The sequence below is a fragment of the Dasypus novemcinctus genome, chromosome 6 (assembly GCF_030445035.2).
Source record: "Dasypus novemcinctus isolate mDasNov1 chromosome 6, mDasNov1.1.hap2, whole genome shotgun sequence".
NCBI lineage: Eukaryota > Metazoa > Chordata > Mammalia > Cingulata > Dasypodidae > Dasypus > Dasypus novemcinctus.
In genome coordinates, this window is record NC_080678.1 from 134,978,760 (window position 1) to 134,996,433 (window position 17,674).

General features: G+C 41.5%; 1 protein-coding gene across 1 annotated transcript in view; it reads right to left on the bottom strand.

The window, feature by feature from the left end:
* LOC101437762 (contactin-associated protein-like 4) overlaps nucleotides 1–17,674 on the bottom strand; it is a 194,181-nt gene that overhangs the window by 75,399 nt on the left and 101,108 nt on the right. The window contains 1 exon segment of the mRNA XM_058299594.1: nucleotides 2,908–3,055. Coding sequence (XP_058155577.1) covers nucleotides 2,908–3,055 — 148 coding nt within the window.

Here is a 17,674-nt window from a genome sequence, read left to right on the forward strand (position 1 = left end):
CTATCACCCGCCTTCGAGGGACCCTCAGGAGGGCAGAGCACAAACCCACGCTGGCCTGCCTGCACCTGCCCTCGGGGCCTTGCTCTGTTGCTGGCTTTAGCCCTCAACCTAAATAACTGATGGCGCTGCTGAGCTCTGAGTCCTTTGGTGAATTCTTTACCTGAGGTTGGACCCCGACCTTGCAGCCAGGTGTGAGTGGATTCTGCCTGCACCGCATTGAAAGGTCGATTGCATCATGGGCTGTCTGTGGTAAACTTAAAAACCAGTCACAGACCAGCGAATTGAAAAGAACCATGACTATAAATTATCCTTCCTGTTGATAAAGGTGCTGATTACTTCAAGTGGCTATTAGATTATCAAAACCAATAATGTAAAGCTCTTGTAAAAATTTGCATTCATTGAGAAAGCTCATGCATGTTATAGATATAATCATTTCCATGCAGGGTTTCCTGAAAGCTGACAATTATTTCAAGGTTTCCTCCAGGGTGAACTGCTTGAGAACTAGCCTGAAGTCTTCTGCTTGAGCCATTTGCACTGGGCATCAGGGTAGTAGAGGCACATCAATAAGCCCTTCAGACAAGGTCCACACTTGCTCTGCCCTCGACATGCTAACCACCGGTCAGTTGGTGCAAAGTTGGTATTGTCCCAACTTCTGGGGGCTGTTAGCAATAGCACTCCTCCATGTGAGGCTGGTCGTAGAACACCGTTAGGTGCTCCAGAAGGTCATGTGCTGCTTCCTTTGTTTTCAAGCTCCAGGGAGCCCCCGGGAGTTCCTACAGATCAGCATCATTTCAGACTTGGAAGAACTCTCCTCAATGCTCTCCTTATCAAGGTGCCATTTCTCCCTCACATGCTGATTATGCTAAACTCGGGGTGCCAGCTGGTCCCCTGAAGGGCACACAGGGTGACATGGGTGCTGCCACAAGAGTAACATGGTTAAAAAGCAGCATGTTCCTGAAGGCACATCCTCATCAAGGGCAGGTTCATCTCCAAGGATGCTGGACTTGAAGGTGCTTCCTGAGCAGCAGGATAGGCAGCAGTTGAGCTGCAGGGGATCCCAGAGCTCAGTGCCAGTCTCCGCCATCTCCAAAGCGAGCCCCTGGACAGGCTGAAGGGGTGTCAGGAGACAGGCAAGGGGAAGAGAACACTCTGAGTGGGCAATGTGCTGACTGCCATGCAGGGCAGGAAGGCCTTGTGGGGGAGTCCGGGCAGCTGAGCCTCCATGGGGTCTGCTCCATGCACCAGTGCAGCCCACTACCCTCAGCCTGGCCTCTGCTCTGCATACCCCACCCAGCTGGGCCCTGCCCACATCTGGGAGAGCCCCTCCAACCTCAAGTCTACAGGTTCACCCTGGGCTAAACAGTTCTTGTGCCGAGTTGTTCGCTAGGAAGAAAACACACACAATGCTTTGGACTCGCCCCACACAAACGCCTAATACAACTCCCTCTAGGTAACAAGTTTCCCATGAAGGTTTACATGATGCATGAATAAATGAAAGCATGAGCCACAGAGCTGAATTCAGAACAGGCACCTGGCGGTGACTCCTCCAGCTGGTGCTCTGGGAGAGCTCTTAGCTGCCTCAAGCTTTCCAGGCCCAGACTCCCCCTTAGGAAATGGGGAGATTCACGTGCTTCCCCCAGGTGAATAATAAAATAGTCTGTTGAACAGGGACTTTAAAGGTCTATTTTCCATTTTGACGCTCTTATAAAGAATCCTCGGACACCTGGTCAACAGAACCCTGAGGTACGGCTGACCCTGGGGAGGTCGTGCCTTTGAGTTGAGGGACTCCGAGCTGTGCCACATCCATGGTCTTGAGAATGGAGGAGGAAGGCGCACATGCTGGATGCCTGGCCACTGAGCAGAGGCCCCCTGGGGTCTCCAACGTGCCAGGAGCAAGATTGGTGATGGCAGAAGGTTGGGGGCGTGGGGGCAGCATTGGGGCACACCCAAGTGCTCTGCATCCCTAGACCTCTACTGCCTGCACCCTATGACCCTGCACCTCCTGAGCTCTGGGCACATGTGCCCCCTGTGCCCCTGGGCCTTGCTGTGCCCTGAGCTCCCTGCTCTCTGCTCATCCACCTCCTGAAGGCAAGATGGGACCTCAGCTCCTCCACGGTGTGAATTTACACTTGAGTAGACTCAGTACAGGCCTGGATGCAAGCACCGGACATGCCCCTGGAATCTGCATGTTAGTAAAACTCAGTCCAGTTCCAGGGCATGCACTCCACCCACATTCACATTCATGTGCACCCCTGGGCACTCACTCCACCTGCTTCTGCACTCACCTGAGGGCTCTCCACCTGCATCTCCCTCACCTCAGGGCACTCACTCCACCTGCTTCTGCACTCACCTGAGGGCTCTCCACCTGCATCTCCCTCACCTCAGGGCACTCACTCCACCTGCTTCTGCACTCACCTGAGGGCACTCCACCTGCATCTCCCTCACCTCAAGGCACTCACTCCCCTGCATCTCCCTCACCTCAGGGCACTCACTCCACCTGCATCTACATTCACCTGAGGGCACTCCACCTGCATCTCCCTCACCTCAGGGCACTCACTCCACCTGTATCCACACTCCCCTCAGGACACTCACTGTACCTGCATCTATGCTCACTTCAGGGCACTCACTCCACTAGCTTCTACACTCACCTGAGGGCACTCACTCCACCTGTATCCACACTAACCTCAGGAAACTCACTGTACCTGTGTCCATGATCACATCAAGGCACTCACTTCACCTGCATCTACACTCACCTCAAGGCACTCACTCCGCCTGCATCTCCCTCACCTCAGGGCACTCACTGTACCTGCATCCAGGTTCACCTCAGGGCACTCACTCTACCTTTGAGCATGAGCCTCCAGGGCACTCACTTTACCTGCATCCAAGTGCACCCCCTGGGGCACTCACTGTAGCCACATCCGTACACCTCCATGCACATCCCAATATGACCATCAGGGTTCCAGGACAAGGGCAGGAAGCGCAGGTGCCGTGTCTCCAAGGGTGGCTGCAGCTGGTAGTGCAGGACGCTGTCTGCATTAGAGTTTCCTGGAAATCCCTGGAAGAGAGTGAGAAAGGTATCAGTGCACCTGTGGGGTGCCTCTTCACTCATGAGAGAATTTCACTTCCTGTACCTTGACTCTTGACCCTTTCCCTCTTATTTTCTTCTCTTCTGCCCTGTGATGGTTAGACTAATGTGTTAATTAGCCAGGTAATGGTGCCCAGTTATTTGTTGAGCAAGCACTAATACAATGGCATTTCATGGACTTTAATCATCAATGAGTTGATTGCGTAATGACTGATCATATCTACAATCAACTGAGGATATCACTGTCAGCAATGAGTGACTAAGTGATGTCTCATCCAATCAGTTGAAGTCCTTAAAAGGAGAAGTGATTTCTGCAATCAGGGAGAGAATCCCCATCTCTATTTCAGACTGACAATATCTCCTGGGGACTCATCAAGACCTTCATCAGAGCCGTGGTTTGCAGCCTGTCCTGTGGAATTTGGACTTGTGCATCCCTATGGTCATTTGAAAGAGTTTGATAAAATCCCATACTATTTACAATTATCTCCTGCTGGGTTTGATCCCTACACAACTCTGACTAATACAGCTCAGTAACAGGAGTGGTTCTTGAGTATCAGAATCTTAACAATGGGATTTCTGAATTGGTTGTGGGATTTTTGCAGTTGGTTCTCTACTCTGATTACATCCCAGGACACTAATGACTTTGTTTCCAATAATCAAGAGTCTGCTGAGAGTCTATGGTGTGATTTGGCAAGAGATATACAAAATATCACCAGTGGATATGACTACTTCTATGCTTACAAGAGACAAGGATCTGGGCGAGAGTGTTTTTAACACCTTAACAGAGTTTTGTGGAGTTTAAAGATATAATAATGTTGGCTGACTCTTCCTAAATGTGGTGGATACAGTTAAAAAGAAAGGGATGAGCTTGAAGGCCTCAAATTTGTAACTTAAGCATTGCATGAATGATGTGAAAATTTGTATGTGTGCTATGAAGTAAAATCTTGTCTTGTGCAGCTGCAAACTTGACATTTCTGAAAACCAGACCCAGAGACTCACTGTATGAGTACCAGAGTTACAATGGAAACTAAAATCTCAACTTTGCAGGGTGCGTGCTATTAAAGTGAGAGCAGTGGTTGGAAAGGAGTAGAACCCTGAGGATTGGGAAGGAGACATATGATGATGATATCGGTGGGGACATTGAAACCCTTAATTTGGCTTAGACATGCCAAATGTAATGGTCTGCCCATGGAGACCACCCAATATCAAGCTTGTACCGCCCAACCTCCAGCCTGCCCCAGGGAGTCCATACCTTTTCCCTGCTCTGAAGAAACCATCACCCAACCTCTACCCTGCCCTGAGGAGTCTACCATTCAAACTCCACCTGTAGAGATTAATCCTGTCTCACCTGAAGAAAATGCAAAGGAATGCCCTGAGGTCAGTAGCTTGCAAGGTAGTTCTAATCCTTCTCCTTACCCACCCCCACCACCCCTCTTCTCTTCCAGACCCATAACTAGACTAAAATCACAACAGGTCATCAAAGGCAAAGTATAAAGTGTGACCCATGAGGAAGTACATTATAGTCTAAAAGAACTGTGTGAGTTTTCCAACTTATGTAGTCAGAAATCAGGGGAATACGTGTGGGAATGGACATTAAAGGAATGGGGTAATGGTGAAAGGAATATGAAGTTAGATCAGGCTGAATTTACTGATATGGGCCCACTAAGGAGAGTCTGGATTCAATGCCATAGATTGAAGGGTTAGGAAGGGCTTTAACAGTCTGTCTGTGTGCCTGGCTGAACCAAAAGATGGCCTAGCATGCCTGAGGCTGAGATGCCCAATTTATCCTGGTATTCTGCAGATGAGGGGATCCAAAGGCTTAGAGAGATTGGAATGCTAGAATGGATTCACCATTTAAGACTTGCCCATCCACCCCAGAAATGTTCAGAGGACATACCTTTAACCAGGACTGTGAGAAACAAATTTGTGAGACTAACTTCATCTTCCCTGAAGCTCTGTGGTTGTTCCTCTCTGTAGGCCAGATATTACTGTGTAAGAACTGCTGTCATGAAAATGTAATATTTAAACACTATGGGGATGATCAGCTCTCAGGCTGGCAGACAACAAGTAGCAGCACCTAATTGCCAAAGACAAGGTGAGTGTGGGTATCACAATGAAAGGTAATGTCAAAGCAGCAATCTAGAGTCTGAGTCCCATAGAGCTATGGCCATCACCAACAGATCATGGGGTACTTAGAAATGAAATAGATGGGCAGTCTACTAAATTCTTACTTGATCTGTATACTCAGAAGACTTCTAGGTCAAGTGAACAAAAGTCTAACTTAAATTACAGAAACAGAGAGCCGTGGCCCCTTAATCAATTCTAAGACTTGAGACAGTTTATAGACCCAGAGGCCCTTGAATGACAAGAAGGCCAGGTCCTCCTGGGGAAGGATCCTGTTATACTGCCAAAAACTTATACTGTAAAATTTCCTCCCAGCTTTCTCCAAAGAGACCTATGGCCTTTTATGAGGGAAACTGTGCACTGGGGAAAGGAGATGATCAGACATTTGGGGGATTAACAGATTCTGGCTCAGAAGAGACATTGGTTCCAGGAGACCCAAAACATCACTATGGTATACCAGTCAGAGCGGGGGCTTATGGAGGTCAGGTGATTGATGAAGTTTTATCTCAGGTCCATCTCACAGTGGGTCCTGTGGGTCCCCGGACCAATTCTGTGGTTATTTCCCCAGTTCCATAATGCATAAATAGAATAGACATACTCAGGAACTGGAGAATCCCCACATTGGAACTCTGACTTACAGAGAAAGGGCTATTATGGTAGGAAAGGTGAAGTGTAAGCTACTAGCATGCCCCTATCAAGCAAAATAGTAAATCAAAAGCAATGCTGGATTCCTGGAGGAATTGCAGGATCACTGCCACCATCAAAGATTTTAAGAATGCAGGGGTGGTAATTCCCACTACATCCCCACTCAACTCTCCTGTTCAGCCGGTGCAGAAAAGAGATGGCTCTTGGAGGATGATAGTAGATTATCATAAACTTAAATAGGTGGTGACTCCAATTGCATCTGTTGTCCCAGGTGTGGTATCATTGCTTGAGCAATCAACATGTCCCCTCATACTTGATTTGCAACTTGATCTGGCAAATGCTTTTTTTCTCAATTGCTATCAGTAGGGCCACCACAAACAGTTTGCTTTCAGCTGGCAAGTATAGCAATATACATTCACTGTCCTGCCTCAGGGGTATATCAAATCTCCAGCTCTATGTTATGTCATAATATTGCCTGTAGGAAGCTTGATCATCTCTCCTACATATAAGACATCACACTGGTCCATTATATTGATGATAATCATGCTAATTGGGTCTAGTGAGCAAGAAATAGCAATTACTCTAGACTTATTGGTAAGGCCTTTGTGTGAAAGAGGATGGGAGAAAAAGCAAACAAAAATACAGATGCCTTCTACCTTGGTGAAATTTCTAGGTGTTCAGGGGTATGGGCATGTCGAGATATCCCTTCTAAATAGAGGATAAGCTGTTGCATCTGGCCCCTCCTGTGACCGAAAAAGAGGCACAGCACTTAGTGAGTATCTTCAGATTTTGGAGGCAACATATTCCTCTTTTGCGTGTGCTACTCCAGTCCATTTACCAAGTGACCAGAAAAGCTGCAAGTTTTGACTGGGGAACAGAGCAAGAGGAAGTTCTGTGACAGGTTCAGAGTGCTGTGGAAACTGCACTGCCACTTGGGCCATATGATCCAGCAGTTCCTACTGTGTTGAAAATGTCAGTGGCAAATAGAGATGCTGTCTAGAGCATTTAGCAGTCCCCTATAGGAGAACTGCAACACAAACCCTTAGGATTTTGAAGTAAAGCCCAGTCATCCTGTGCAGATAACTACTCTTCTTTTGAAAAACAGCTTTTGGCCTGTTAGTGAACCTTAGTAAAAGCTGAATGTTTAACCATGTACTACCAAGTTACCATGAGACTTGAGTTGCCTATCATGAGCTAAGCATTGTCTGACCCAATGAACCATAACATTGGGTATGCACAAGAGCACTTCACAATAAAGTGGAAGTGGTATATAAGGAGTAGAGAAGACTTACTGGTATTCAACTATGTAATTATTGTGACTCTAGCAATGGAAGAAACTGTATCATTGATGTGGACAGTGGCCATGGGAGTTGCTAAGGGCAGGGAGAAGGAAGAAGAGATGTGATATGAGGCATTTTTGGGCCTTGGAGTTGTCCTGAATGCAGGGCATTATGTATCCTGCCATAACCCACTGAATGGACTGGAAGAGAGTGTAAACTACAATGTAAACTATAATCCGTGTGGTGCAGCAGTGCTCCAAAATGTATTCATCAAATGCAATGAATGTGCCACACTGATGAAAGAATCTCAACAAACAAATCTCAAGAGAGAATCAGTCATTAAAAACCTCTCAAATAAGAAGAGCCCAGGGCCAGATGGCTTCACAGGTGAATTCTACCAAACCTTCCAGAAAGAACTAACACCAATCTTGCTTAAACCTTTTCAAAAAGTTCAAATAGAAGGAACATTGTCTAACTCATTCTATGATGCCAACATTACCTTAATACCAAAGCCAAACAAAGACAACACAAGAAAGGAAAGTTACAGACCCACCTCTCTAATGAACCTAGATGCTAAAATCCTCAATAAAATACTTGTTAATCATATTCAACAACACATCAAACTAATTATACACCATGACCAAGTGGGTTTCGTCCCTGGTATGCAAGGATGGTTCAACATAAGAAAATCAATGTAATACACACCATAAACAGATCAAAGGAAAAAAATCACTTGATCATATTTATTGACACAGAAAAAGCTTTTGACAAAATACAGCACCCTTTCCTGATAAAAACACTGCAAAAGATAGGAATAGAAGGAAACTTTCTTAACTTGATAAAGGGTATATATGAAAAACCCACAGCTAATATCATGTACAATGGTGAAATCCTAAAATCTTTCCTTCTAAGATCAGGAACAAGGATGCCCACTATCACCCCTCCTATTTAACAATGTATTAGAAGTTAAATGTAAAGAAATGTAAAAAATGTAAAGAAGTGCTCTTGCTTGAGCACTGAAGAAAGAACCAGATATAAAGAGCATTCAGATTGGAAATGAAGAAGTCAAAATTTCACTATTTGCAGATGACATGATCCTGTATGTAGAAAGCCCTGAAAAATCTATAGTAAAGCTTCTGGAAGTTATGAGTTCATTAAGTTGCAGGTTGTAAGATCAATGTGCAAAAATCAGTAGCATTTCTGCATAGCAATAATGAGCAATCTGAGGAGGAAATCAAGAAAAAAAAAACCATTTACAATAGTAAATAAAAATCAAATACCTAGGAATAAATTTAACTAAAGATATAAAAGACTGATACACAGAAAACTACACAACACTCTTAAAGGAAATCAAAGAAGACTTAAATAAATGGAAGAATATTCCCTGTTCATGGATAGGAAGACTAAATATCATTAAGAGGTCTATCCTAACCAAACTGATCTACAGATTTAATGCAATCCAAATAAAAATGAACACAGCATTTTTTAATGAACTGGAAAAACTAACTATGAAATTTATTTGGAAGGGAAAGAGGACCTGAATACCCAAAGACATAGAGAAAAAGAAAAATGAAATTAGAGGAATCACACTACATGACTTTAAAACATACTACAAATCTATAGTGGTTAAAAAGGCATGGTATTGACACAAGGATATACATACTGACCAATGGAACTGAATTGAGAGTTCTGATATAGACCCTCACATATACAGTCATCTGGTATTCAACAAGGCCACCAAGCACCCTCAACTGGGAGAGAATGGCCTCTTCAACAAATGGTGCTTGGAGAATTGGATATCCATGTGCAAAAGAATGAGAGAGGATTACCATGTCACACCTTATACCAAAATCAACTCAAGATGGATCAAGGATCTAAATATAAGAGCCAAGACCAAAAAAACCTTGGAAAACAATATAGGGAATCATCTACAGGACACCATAATAGGAAATGGCTTCATGAATTTCACACCCAAATCATAAACAGCCAAAGAAAAAATAGAAAAATGGGACCTCCTCAAAATTAAAGCCTTATGCACCTCAAAGGGGTTTATCAAGAAAGTGAAAAGACAGCCTACCTGATGGGAGAAAATATTTGGTAACTATATATCCATTAGAAGTCTTAAATCCAAAATATATAAAGAAATCCTATATCTCAAAAATAAAAAGGCAAACAACCCATTCAAAAAATGGGCAAGAGATTTGAACAGATGCTTCTCCAAATAAGAAATAAAATGGCTAAAAAGCACATGAGAAGATGCTCAACATCACTAGCTACCTTAGGGAAATGCAAATCAAAACTACAATGAGATACCATCTTACACCCATTAGACTGGTGGCTATTAAAAAAAACAGAGGGCTACAAGTGTTGGAGAGGATGTGTAGGAATGGGAACCCTCATCTACTGCTGGTGGGAATGTACAAGGATCCAACAATTCTGGGGGACAGTTTGGTGGTTCCTCAAAAAACTAACTATAGATTTGCCAATCACCCAGCAATTCCACTGCTGGGTATATACCCAGAAGAACTGAAAACCTGGACACAAATTGATATATGCACACCAACATTCATAGCAGCATTATTCAGTGTTGCCAAAAGATGCAATCAATCCAAATACCCATCAAGAGATGAATGGATAAACAAAATGTGGCATATACATATAATGGAATACTACTCAGCTCTAAGAAGGAATACAGTACTAACACATGGGATGACAAGGATGAATCTTGAGGACCTTATGTTGAGTGAAGCAAGCCAGGCATTGAAGAACAAATACGACATGAATTCTCTAATATCAATTAAGCAAACCAAGCTGTCTCAGAGAACTAGAGACTGGAAGATAGGCTTACAGGAATTAGGGGGGAGAGGAAGGTTGTGAGCTGACACCTACAAGAGTGAAATCTCTGACAAAGTGGAGGTAAGTAGTTGTGCAGTGAAGGGATAAGATGGGGGCATAGGGATACTATTGGAAGGGGTTTTGCAGGCTTGAGGAGAACAGGTCAGATGGCCCATGGAATTGGGGGGAATGGTTTGGGGGGAGCAGGTGAATACAGGAAAGTGCCAGGCATGTGGCTGAAACCATAACACTGAGAAAACTCTTTAGAAAGTAAAATATGGAAGGGTTACTTGTTTAAGGTGTTTGACAGGGGGATTCTGGCAGAGGGTGCACCTGGGGCAGCCTTCTAGGGAGTGTGTGAGGGCTCCTCTTGTCATAGTGTGTTATATCAGTGGGTGGAGACCCAAACAATGAGTGGGAATGTATTGTACCCCCATCCTGGGGAGGCCTGAAATTCTCAGAGGGGAGAGTGTCTCTCGAGAGCATGGGTGGCTCCTATTGGGGGAGGACAGACTAGTGTGTCAAATCCTCAGCAATGTTGTAAATATCTATAAATCTTGTCCTTCAAGCAGTGAAGCTCGGTTGTCTCTGTGGACTCTGAGGGGAGAGGGAGAGGAATAGAATACATGGAGGTTGGGGTAACTAGGGGGCAATGGAAGTGTTCCATGGGATCATGCAACAATGGATTTAGGACATGTTAAATTTCACCAAAAATTTACAAAAGTGTATGGTCTAAAGTGTAAACTATAATGTAAACCATAATGGAATCATGGTTGGTAGCTATGGTTCAATGCCTGCACATCAGCTGTAGCAAACATAACATCCACTTGTAAAAAGATCATTGCTGGGGAAGGGGGAAAAGGGTTTGATGTTGGATATATGGGAGTCCCCCATATTGTATATGTGACTTTACTGTGATCTAAAACTTTTTTGAAAACATAATTTAAAAAAAGTGTTTAGACACTGAGGAAAGAATGGAAAAGATTGCCTTGCCACTGTACACACAGGGCAATACCTATTACAGTGATGAAAGGCATAATGTCAAAAAAAGTTTTATGATATTTTTCATTTTTTAATATCCCAATTTATTTTTTACTTCATTTTAGTTTTTCTAAATTATTATGTATTCTATTTCTAATCTTTAAACCTATCATTACTATTTCTTTTACCTACTAATTAAATTTGGCGATACTTTAGGCTTCATTTTTGAAGAAGTTTTTGATCACAGAGGCATTCAATTATGGCAGGGGAGGAGCACTGATGTGGGATGTCATTGATAGGTGATGCATGGGTGGGAGGGAGTTCTCCAGGGCATGCATATAGGTATATAGATATGTTTTTTGGGTATTGTCATAGTGGGTAGAGTTACACATCACAACTGATGAAGTACAGAGTTTGCATTCTGGGGAGTTCTGTCACATTCTCTAGTGGAGCAGCAACTTCCCTTCCCCCAAGTGCAAGGGAAGAAGGATGGTCCAATGATGGCCCCTTTTTACTGATGAATATGCTTAGGAGCCTGTGTGCTGGAAATTTCAACTAGGTCTAGAGCTTCAGGGTGCCTAAGAGTTACCTCCTGAGAGTCCATGTGGCTCAAACTCAGCATGTAAATGCATTACCTTTCCCCTAGCATGACACATGACCCCAAGGGATGAACCTCCCTGGTGCCAAGGGATTTCTCCCAAGCTCCAGCTGGTGATGCAAATAGAAAAAGACATTGAATAAAAGGGGAAAATGGTAAATACAAATGAGTTTGTATGACTAAGAGACTGCAACATGAGTCGGGAGGTCATCAGAGGTGTTGCGCTCATGTGCATCTCAGCAGGATCTCAGAGACAGCCAAAGTAGATACAACCCCAGGTAGGGGTATTCCTGAGGGCAACAGAGACACCGAGGTCCTCTGGTCATGACAGATGGCTGTGGAATTCAGTGCCTTGCCAGTGGGCCCTTCTTTGGAATTTGTGCCCCTGAGTGTGATGGAGTTGGACTCAGATATGTCCTTTTTACACATGTCTCTTCTGTGACTTTTACTGAATCTGTGGTTGGCGCTGGGGTTGGTGTATGCTCGGGAGACTTGAATCTCTGGACTGACTATGTGCTGGCTGGGCCCTAAGCTTCAGTGGAGTTGAAGCACCTACTCCCTGGTTTACTGAACTTGCCCATGTCAGCTAACAGGGATGTGGGGATAGTCAACCAACACACCAGGGAACCGAGAGTCTACAGCTGCAAGCAGGAGAATTCCATTCATCAGCCATATGGGATCTAAGCCCCCTCTAAAGTTAGAGGCAAAGTAGGCATCACCATCCCAGGGCGCTCAGGATGGAGGAATAAAATATGGATTAGAGTGTACTTAATGGTTTTCTACTATAGAATTATTGTGACTGTGGCAATGGAAGAAACTGTATCATTGATGTGGAGACAGTGGCCATGGGAGTTGGCTGAGGGTAGGGAGAGGGAAGAAGAGGTGTGATATGGGGACATTTTCAGGACTTGGAGTCATCCTGAATGATACTGCAGGGAAAAATACAGGACATTATTTATCCTACCATAACCCACTGAAAGGCCTGGATAGAGTGTAAACTTCCATGTAATCTATAATCCATGATGTGTAGCAGTGCTTCAAAATGTACTCATCAAATTCAATGAATGTGCCACACTAATGAAAGAATTTGGTGATGTTAAAGGAGTGAGGGGTAGGGAGGGGGGCATATGAGATCCTCTCGTATTTTTTAATGTAACATTTAGTATGTTCTATGTACCTTTAAAAATCCTATTTAAAAAAAGAGTGAATATTACCCAAAGACTTGCTCCCTATTCTATAGGGAATTAATGGATTTCTGATTGTACACAAGACAGTTGAATATTGTTAGGTAGAAATAAATATATGTATGTCTGTTATTGTTTTTATTTGGAGATTAACTATGGTTTAAGGTGATGTGTATGGTTGCCAAATTGACAAGTGGTAGGCTAATAGTTAGACTAATGTGTCAACTCAGCCAGGTAATTGTGCCCAGTTGTTTGGTCAAGCAAGCACCAAACTTATTGTAATACAAGGACTTTTATGGACTTTAGTCACCAGTGAGTTTATTGCATGCATGACTGATTACATCTAAAACCCATGAGATTGCCACCAGCAATCAGTGATATTTTATCCAATCAGTTTAATGCCTTAAAAGGGGAAGTGACTTCAGCATTCAGAGAGAATTTTCCAGCCTGACTTCAGACAGCCAGCAGTTCCTGGGAACTCATCAAGGACCTTCATCAGTGCCCCTGGTTTGCAATCTGCCCTTGGAATTTGGACTTGTGCATCCCCATGGGTACATGAGAGAATTTTTATAAAATCTTACACTATTTACTCCTATTGATTCTGTTTCCCTAGAGAACCCAGAATAATACACCTGCATTTTTAACTTTCTTAAATAAATCTCTTGGTGAACAGATGTTCTTAATTATGATGCAGATCAAATTCAGTCAGTCTGTTTGTGACATTTGTTGAGTGTACACATCCTGCTTAAGACATCTTTGCCTCAGCAAGGAACTAAATACAATCCCATGCTTACTTCCAAAACCTTGATTATCTTACCATTCCTATGTAGATCTAAAATGCAAGTGAAATAGGGAATTTATGATAGGGACTATGGAAAGAGTCAAAATTCATTTTTTTCACATGGATATCCAATTTTATTTTTTATATGTCCTCTCCCCAGCACAAGGTCCCACTTTGTCATGAATCAGGTGACAATTTCTGTGGCAGTCTTTCAACTGTTTCAATTTGTCTGTTTTTGCATCAACAACACACTGTTTTAATTTCTGTGCTTTCAAATAAATTCTCCAGCTTTGTTCTCACAATTGCCTGAACTGTCCTTGGTCATTTACATTACTCATCGTATTAACTGTTTATTGCTCTGTAACAAATTGCCCCAAAGTTGAGGCTGCTTAGCCATGTGCCAGGGCTTGACTGGAGGAGGATCCCTCCCAAGCTCACTCCAGGCTGCTGGGGTCTCCAACCCCACAATGTGGGACCCTCCATAGCTGCTTGAGTGTCCTCATGACAGAGAAGCTGACAAGCAAGTGAGCAAGCCGGAGAGCCTTCAAGATGGAAACCAACAGGCTCTGTGTCCCCTCACCTCAGCAGTGACATCTTGCTACTTTGCCATATTCCATTCATTAGAAAGAAGTCCCTGGGTCCACCCCACACTCAAGGGCAGAGATGAGAGAAGGGAATGGCTACAGGAGGCAGGGCCATTGTGGTCATCTCAGAGGCTACTACACATACACCTTTTTAAAAAGCTTATTGATGTCCCTGTAAAGAACCTACTGGGATTAGAATTGCATTGACTTTGTAGTCAGGGGGAAATTGGTATTTTAAAAATATTTGGCCTTTTGTTTAGATTTTATTTCTTTCAGTTAAGATGTATAATTATCAGAGAAGACTTATACACATTGCTGGAATTTGGGGGGTGCTATTGTAAAAATTGTCATTTTGTGGAAACAGTGTCTATTTGTGGTTTCTAGTGTCTAGAAGTACTACTGATTTTTGAATATTGATCTGTATCCTTATCAATTTTAAGAATTTTAATGAATTTTTTTTCCTTTGTACACAGTCATGCCATCAATGAAAAAGGACAGTTTGATTTCTTCTTTTCGAATTCTTATGCATTTTTTCTTGCCTTTGGGATGATGAGATAGACATGGTGGTAATAATTCACCATAAAGTATGATATTTGCTGTAGGACTTTTGTCTACACCCCTGAAGAGATTAAGGAACTTTTATTTTATTCCTAGAGTATGTGAAAAGCTTTTAAAATAATGAATGCAAGTCTGAATTTTATGAAAGCTTTTTCTGTACCTATTGAGATGATAGTTTTTCTCCTTCATTCTGATAATGTGGTGATTGCATTATTTTTTTTATGTTAAGCCACCCTTGTATTTATGGAATAAACCTGACTTTGTCATGACATATTCATCCTTGTATTAATTTTGCTAGTATTTTGTCTAGGATTTTTCTGATTATGATCATGAGAGAGATTGGTCTTTTCTTTCCCTTTCTGTAAAAGTCCTCATCAGGTTTTGTTATCAATGTTATTCTAGCTTCTCAATTGTGTTGGTAGACATAAGATAATTATGATGAGAGCAGAAACAATGGAACTAGAAAATTAATGTGCAAAAGGAGAGAAACATAGGTTATGTTGTTCTATTTATTTTTGTTCCTTCTACTTTTTTTTTGGTTCCATTTACTGTCCTGGTCTTCTTCTAGATTATTGAAACAGGAATTTGTATAACTGCTTTTTAGCCTTTCTTATAATCAAATGCATGTATTTGAAGTATAAAATTTCCCTCCAAGCACTCCTGTAGCTGCATCCCACAAGTTTGACATGTCATATATCACTTTTGTCCATTCAAAATATGATCTGCTTTCCAACATGATTTCTTAATTGATCCATGGACTACTTGGAAGGCTATTACTAATCCCCAAGCAATTGTAAACTATCAATTTCTAGGTGAATTTCAGTGTTTAGAGTAGGTGCTCTGAATTAGTTAAATCCTGTTCTTTGTTCAGGTTCTATGGTTACTTTTCATAAAAGTTCTAATTTACACTCAAAAAGAAAGTAAACTCTGCCATTTGTTGTTTATTATTGCTGCTGCAGCTACAAAAGTGCTTGGTGTAGATTAATCAGGTCAAGTATGTTAACTCTGTTACTTTGATATTCTTTGTTTATTGTTTTTTGTTTTGTTTTGTTTTTTGCCTGCTTTATGATCAGATATTGAGATGGGGTGTTAAAATCTCCCACTGTGATTGTGGATTTGTCTACTTATGTGCTCATTTTATGCTTTGTTCATTTTGAAGTTATGTTATCTAGTGCATACAAACTTAGAATATAATACCTTCCTAGTGTTTTAACACCTTTTTCATTATTAAATATCTCTTTTAAACAAGCAAAACAAATGAAGGGACCTGCTCAGTGGGGAGCTGATGTGGCTCAGTGGTTGAACAGCTTCTCATATACAAGGTCCCAGCTTCAATCCCCAGCCCCCAGTACCTCAAAATACAAACAAACAAACAAAAAACCCACAATGAGGTACCATTTCACACCAATTAGAATGGCTACTGTAGAAAAAAACAGAAAATTATGGGTGTTAGAGTGTGTACAGAAAAATAGGAATATTCATTGCTTGTTGGGACTGTAAAATGGTATAGCTACTGTGGAGGACAGTTTGTCAGTTCCTCAGAAAATTAAGTCCAGAATTACTATATGACCTGGCAATCCACACTACTCATTATTTATCCAAAAGAATTGAAAGCAGGCACATAAATAGATATTTGCACAGTGATGTTCATGACATTATTCACAATTGATGGAAGCAATCAAAAGTGTTCATCAACCAATGAATGAATAAACAAAATGTGGTATATATACACAATAGAATATTATTCAGTTCTAAAAAAGAAATGAAGTTCTGATTCATGTGACAACATGGATAAACCCTGAAGACATTGTGTTGCATGAAATAAGCCAGACACAAGAGGATAAATATGGTATGATCTCAGTGACATGAAATAATTAGAATAAGGAAAATCATAGAGTCAGTATCAAGAATATAAGTTACCAGGGGCTGGGTTGGGAATAGGGAATGGGGAGTTAATGCTTAAACTGTACAGAATTTCTATTTAAATTGATTATAAAATTTTGGTAATGGATAGTGGCAATGGTACCACAACATTGTGAATGTTAACTAAAAGCACTGAATTATATCTGTGAATGTTACTGAAAGAGAAAATTTTAAGTCACATATACATTACTAGAAAAAAAAATTTAAACAAACAAATAATAAATAAGATAATGAAAAAAAAAAAACTGTTTTATCTCCAGAAAGGCTCCGTATTTGAAAGCCAACTCTGCATGGTATTAGTACAACTACACAAATTTTCTTTTGATTAATATTGCATGCTAAAGTCCTTTTCATGCTGTTACTGTCAAGTTTTTCAGTTCATTATATGCAGTGATTTGTCTCTTATAAGCAGAGTTAAGTTGATATTTGCTTTTCTGTTCACATTCACAAGCTAAGTCTTTTGAGTGTTTAGTCCATTTACATTTAATATAGTTAAAAATTATGTTTGGTTTGTATTTATTATCTCAATTCTCACTGCAATTTCTACTTGAACTCCCCTATTTTTATGTTCTTCCCCCCCCTCCCCCCGCCGCCTTTCCTTTTCTGGTTAATCTAATTTTAATCCATTTCCTTGTAACAATTACTTAACTATAATTTCTTTACTTAAATTTAAGTGGTTATCCCAGATTACAATGTGCACCCTTGACAAATACTATGTAATTCAAAATATTACTTTTACTACTTACTTGGTAACAGTGTGATTTCACTTACTCCTAGCTTTTTCATTATTTTTGTTATGTATTTTACATGTAGTGCATAAAATTCCAAAAATCATTACTATTATTGTCCTGTACCTTCAGTATTCAGTTAATATTAATGTATATGTGTACATATATTTAGCATTTCTATTCTTCCTAATTGCTTCATGCAGTTCTGGCATTCCCTCCGTAATCAACTGATTGCTGTAGTTTTATAGCAAATTTTGAAATTGGGGAGTGTGAGCCTCCAACTCTGTCTTTTGTCAAAATTGTTTGGCTATTCAAGGCCCCTTTGCAATTCCATATGAATTTAAGGTCCAGCTGTTCCATTTCTGCTA